Source organism: Citrus clementina, unplaced genomic scaffold, assembly GCF_000493195.1.
Source record: "Citrus clementina cultivar Clemenules unplaced genomic scaffold, Citrus_clementina_v1.0 scaffold_2, whole genome shotgun sequence".
NCBI lineage: Eukaryota > Viridiplantae > Streptophyta > Magnoliopsida > Sapindales > Rutaceae > Citrus > Citrus x clementina.
The window spans coordinates 10,483,362-10,487,637 of NW_006262688.1; the positions used below are offsets into that span (position 1 = coordinate 10,483,362).

The following is a 4,276-nucleotide window of genomic DNA, read 5'->3' on the forward strand; positions in this document are numbered from 1 at the left end:
AGCTGATGATGACAATTTTTTTTTTTTTTTTGTAACCAATCATATGAATTATATCTTCTTCTTTTTTTCTGTAGTTGACTGTAAACTATTGGTTATAAATGGTACCCACCATCTTTTTGTAAGTATTTAATCACATGTTAGATAGCGGCTTAATGATAAACATGCATAATGTATCAAATACGTTATAATTGATTGTTTATCATATAAATATATTATATGATAAATTGTATCTTATTTAGATCAAATTGTTGCTCTATAGTTTGATTGGGTTTATATTTTTTTTTGGTAATGTTATAAAGCATAAATAATATTTATGTCAAGTGGTTAAATATTGAGATATAAAATATTATATAAGGCAAAACTTATATAACTGGCTTTTTTCAAAAGAAAAATTAATGTCATTTGTATGAGGCAAAACTTTTTTCGAAAGTTATTGTAAAATTTAAGCACAATTCATTTCACTTTCTGTACTAGTTATTATTATTGTTACTTATCCAAACTTGTAAACTTCTAAATATTGGAGAATATTGTTATAGTCCTGTCTAACATTGCACCAAACAAAAGACAACACTATACCTAATTTAGTTTAATCCAATCTAATCTAATACAGTCTAATTCTAAAAACTTAATATAATCAAATCATATCTTCCAAACATAGCACTGCATTCATGTATTATGTCTTTTGAATTATTATGAATTGAGATTCATATAAACAGTCAAAAACTTGATAGCTTGGAGTAGTACTTAATTGCAGTTTATTTAATAAATTATTTACTGAATGAAATTATATATTATAAAAAGTGATCATTAGAACAAATTCTAACTTAGGATAAGTATGTAATGATAGAGACATGACACTTATCATGGGCATAGCTTTAATTACGAGCATCAAAGGTCTAAGATTGGACTTAATATTTATTAAAAGGAGTTTTAATTAATTAAGTTTTTATTTATTATATGGTTCATTAGAGTGCAACATCGGGCTTTCATTGGAATAACATGGGTTAATTTAATAGTTTTGATATGTCATGAGATGACTAGACATTAACTATGAAGTTGGAGTTAGGAAGGTTATGGTTTGCAGTCCCTCTGCTAGCTTAATTCCTAATCAAATTCTGACTCTAATAAGTGCTTATGCAAAGGAGAAGAAATTATAGTAGACTTTTTTCTTTTTAGACTAGAGATTTTTCTCTACAAAAGGAAAAGAGAATGTTTTAGGATCTTCATCTCCTACGTGCAATTAAGATTCTCTATGCGTCCACACATATGAGAGAGACAATTAAGGATAACAAAGAAGGTTGGAACCATAGTTTGCAAATCCAAACGATGATGGTGGAAAGATTGCAATAATTCTTTCAATTTTCATCGAAAATCTAAAGTATTGTTCTAATCTTATACATGTATACATAATTTTAAAAAAAAAATCTTGTCTTCTGCTGATTTTATTAAATAAAAAAATTTATTTTTCTAGGCCTAATTTACCAATAGCCTAAAGGTCAGACCAATGTTTTTTTTTCAATTTTTTTTAGGTAATTGGATTCAGTTCAATTTATTACGGTTTGATTTTTTTTAATTGTTTTTTGGTTTTTGATTGACCTTAGAATATTTGTTAAATGCTTGAATAGTGACTCTAAAAGTATTAAATATTTTTTTAATCATTAAGATAAGAATAATTTCCACACTAGATTAGACTTCTTGCTCACAAAATTGATTTAAAAAATCGACAAGATAAATAATGTTAGAGATCTCAATATTTAAGTCTCATCTAGTATGACATTTATCAATTAAATGATAAAATTGAGTAATACGTAATTTATATTTATCATTTAAAAGATTAGTAACATATAATATTGACATTCAAATAAGGACTTAAACGTTGAGATTTCTATGATTTCTGTATTTCATTATTTCCGAAAAGATTGAAAAGATTAATTGTTCCATATATGCAAGTTGGAAAATGACTGTCGGTTCCTGCGAAAATTTTTCCGAAGGAGAATGTTAATTGATATGCTTCAAGAATCGCCACTCTTGACATTAATTTCAAAATGTTACAAATAGGAATAAATAAGTTGCATTTCTGTTGATCCTTTTGTCTTGTCTAAAAAGCTAAATGAACAAGCAAAAATGCATAATTTCTATTTAGACTCAGTCAACGGCAAAGCTTACAAGCTACATATATATCTCGGTGGAATGTAAAGCAAATCTTGACATATGAAAATTATTCGAGCTTTGAATATAATATTCTTCTCAAATGAATGTCATTTAATTTGTGATTTCACTGTTTCGGGAAGTACGGCCTTTCAGGAATGTGCAAGAAACTGAAACATGAATGGGAACGTTTCCCAGATAAAATATTAATACTAAGTTTTAGAGAGAGAAGAACCAATTCCCAATGGTTCTGCATTTAGGTCCCCCTTTGCAGATGCCAGAAGGCTCTGAAATGAAGCACTTGATGATGATTTGATCATACAATGCAAGTATGCGACAACAGCAGCAAAAAGAAACGTGTTTGCGAATCCATGCAAAAAATAAATCCACTTTAGCCGATACTTAGCTGCCTCAGCCCCTCTGCTGAAAGTATCTTAGCTCCTTCAAGGCTTCAACGACCCACAATCTTTTGGAAGTACCAAATCACTATAGAACTTTGCGCTTTGAATCCATCAGTGAAACACAGAACAAAATACATCACAACACATATTACCAAATTAAAGGCCTAGGGTGAAAAACTTGTTAATAGCCTTGTCAAATTGACCTCGATAAGTGAAAATTGGAGACACAAGTTGGAATGTGAGGACAGAACAGAAGGGGAGTACTAGCTTTGTCAATTTTTTTTTTTTTTCCTTAGCGTTATTTATTTTTTCTTTTTTTAGTTCACGGCCTTTTGTTTGCTCGTCTTTGTGAGTTTTCGGTAAGGGATTGTCCGTTTTCTTGATCCCCATCATGAGATTCCTGATGTTTTCCTTTTGGCACGCATGGATCAAATTTTCCTAATCTGTGCCGAAAACTGAGAGAGCCCATCAAAACTTTGTAATGGCGTAGATTTCGTGTTCATTTTTTGAGTCGTTACATCAGTTCTTAGATGGTTTGCATATTGTGGAGGTCCTCATCAGTCATCATAACAATTCTGAAAATTTGAGGACCATAGCATGCTGATACCTTTTCTTTGGGAAACCACTAGTTAGGCGTCATATGTGTAGTGCTTTTCGTTTTCAGAAAAAATGTTGATTCAGAACTGAATTTTGGGTTTGTTTCACAATTTGCTTCAAAGCACTGCAGAGAAACAACCCCTGATCATCAATTTAATATTCGACAAAAATACTAGCTATACAATGCTCTGATTATACAACCCTTGAAATAATTTAACTTGCAAGATGGAGCTTCTCAGTACCAACACTATATTGTAACACAAGATGAAAAATATTAATGCTTAGAGAGAGGGCAGCCAATGCCATGGCGCTTGCTAGGGAATAGCACAAACAAAATGCTGCACGCGATGCCAATCCCAATAGGCACTCGAATTAGGAGTTCCTTGGTTTCCTCTGAGGGTGTTGGAAAAAAGCAATTTACAACATTTTTATCAAACAAAGCAATCGTGGCAAAAACCAATATGGAAGCAAATGCATGAAAAAGATCAATAAACTTAAGCTGATATTGAGCTTTTTCCTCTGGTGCAAGTTTCAGTGATGTGTCAATAACCCACAAGCCTCTGAATGTAGCTAGTCCATACCTAACCTTGCCCCTTTCATCTCTAAAGCTATCGGTTAAACGCAGAATGAAACATGATACGCCGCAGAGAGCCAAGAGGCCTAGAGTGATGACCCGGCTTGCGTGTGTGGGACAACGGCCTTGATGAGTTAAAATTGGAGAAAGAATTTGGAACGTGAGGACAGAACCTGTGGGGAGAAGCCTGGCCAAATGTGCTGTGCCTTTGAATGTTTTTCTTATTGCCTTTTGTGCTGGTGTTTTTTGTGCTTTTGGTGCATTTTCCAAGAGAGGCAGCTGCTGTTGTTGCCGGAGATTTGTTCTAACATCCATCACTCTGATTCTTTTTCTAAGTCTTGGTGATTGTGAAGGAGCTACTTTCATGCAAGAAAGAAACTGAAAACTCTTAGCCAAGAGTTTAAATAATTGGGGTGTTTTTAATTTAATTTATTAATTTTGTTGGCAAGTGCATTTAGTGAAGATTACCTTTTATAAATGAGAGAGGAGTTTATTTTAGCAACTTCTGTGGAGTGGTATTAATTTTGGTTAATTTACTTTAATTAGGGGAAGTTTC

The 4,276-nt window shown here is 32.2% G+C and overlaps 1 protein-coding gene across 1 annotated transcript; it reads right to left on the reverse strand.

Annotated features, from left to right (window-relative positions):
• Window positions 1-3,420: 3,420 nt before the first annotated feature.
• LOC18051837 (protein DMP7) lies at window positions 3,421-4,035 on the reverse strand. Its single transcript, XM_006446643.1, has one exon. It carries the CDS (start codon window positions 4,033-4,035, stop codon window positions 3,421-3,423), a length of 615 nt encoding a protein of 204 aa, XP_006446706.1.
• Window positions 4,036-4,276: the final 241 nt, after the last annotated feature.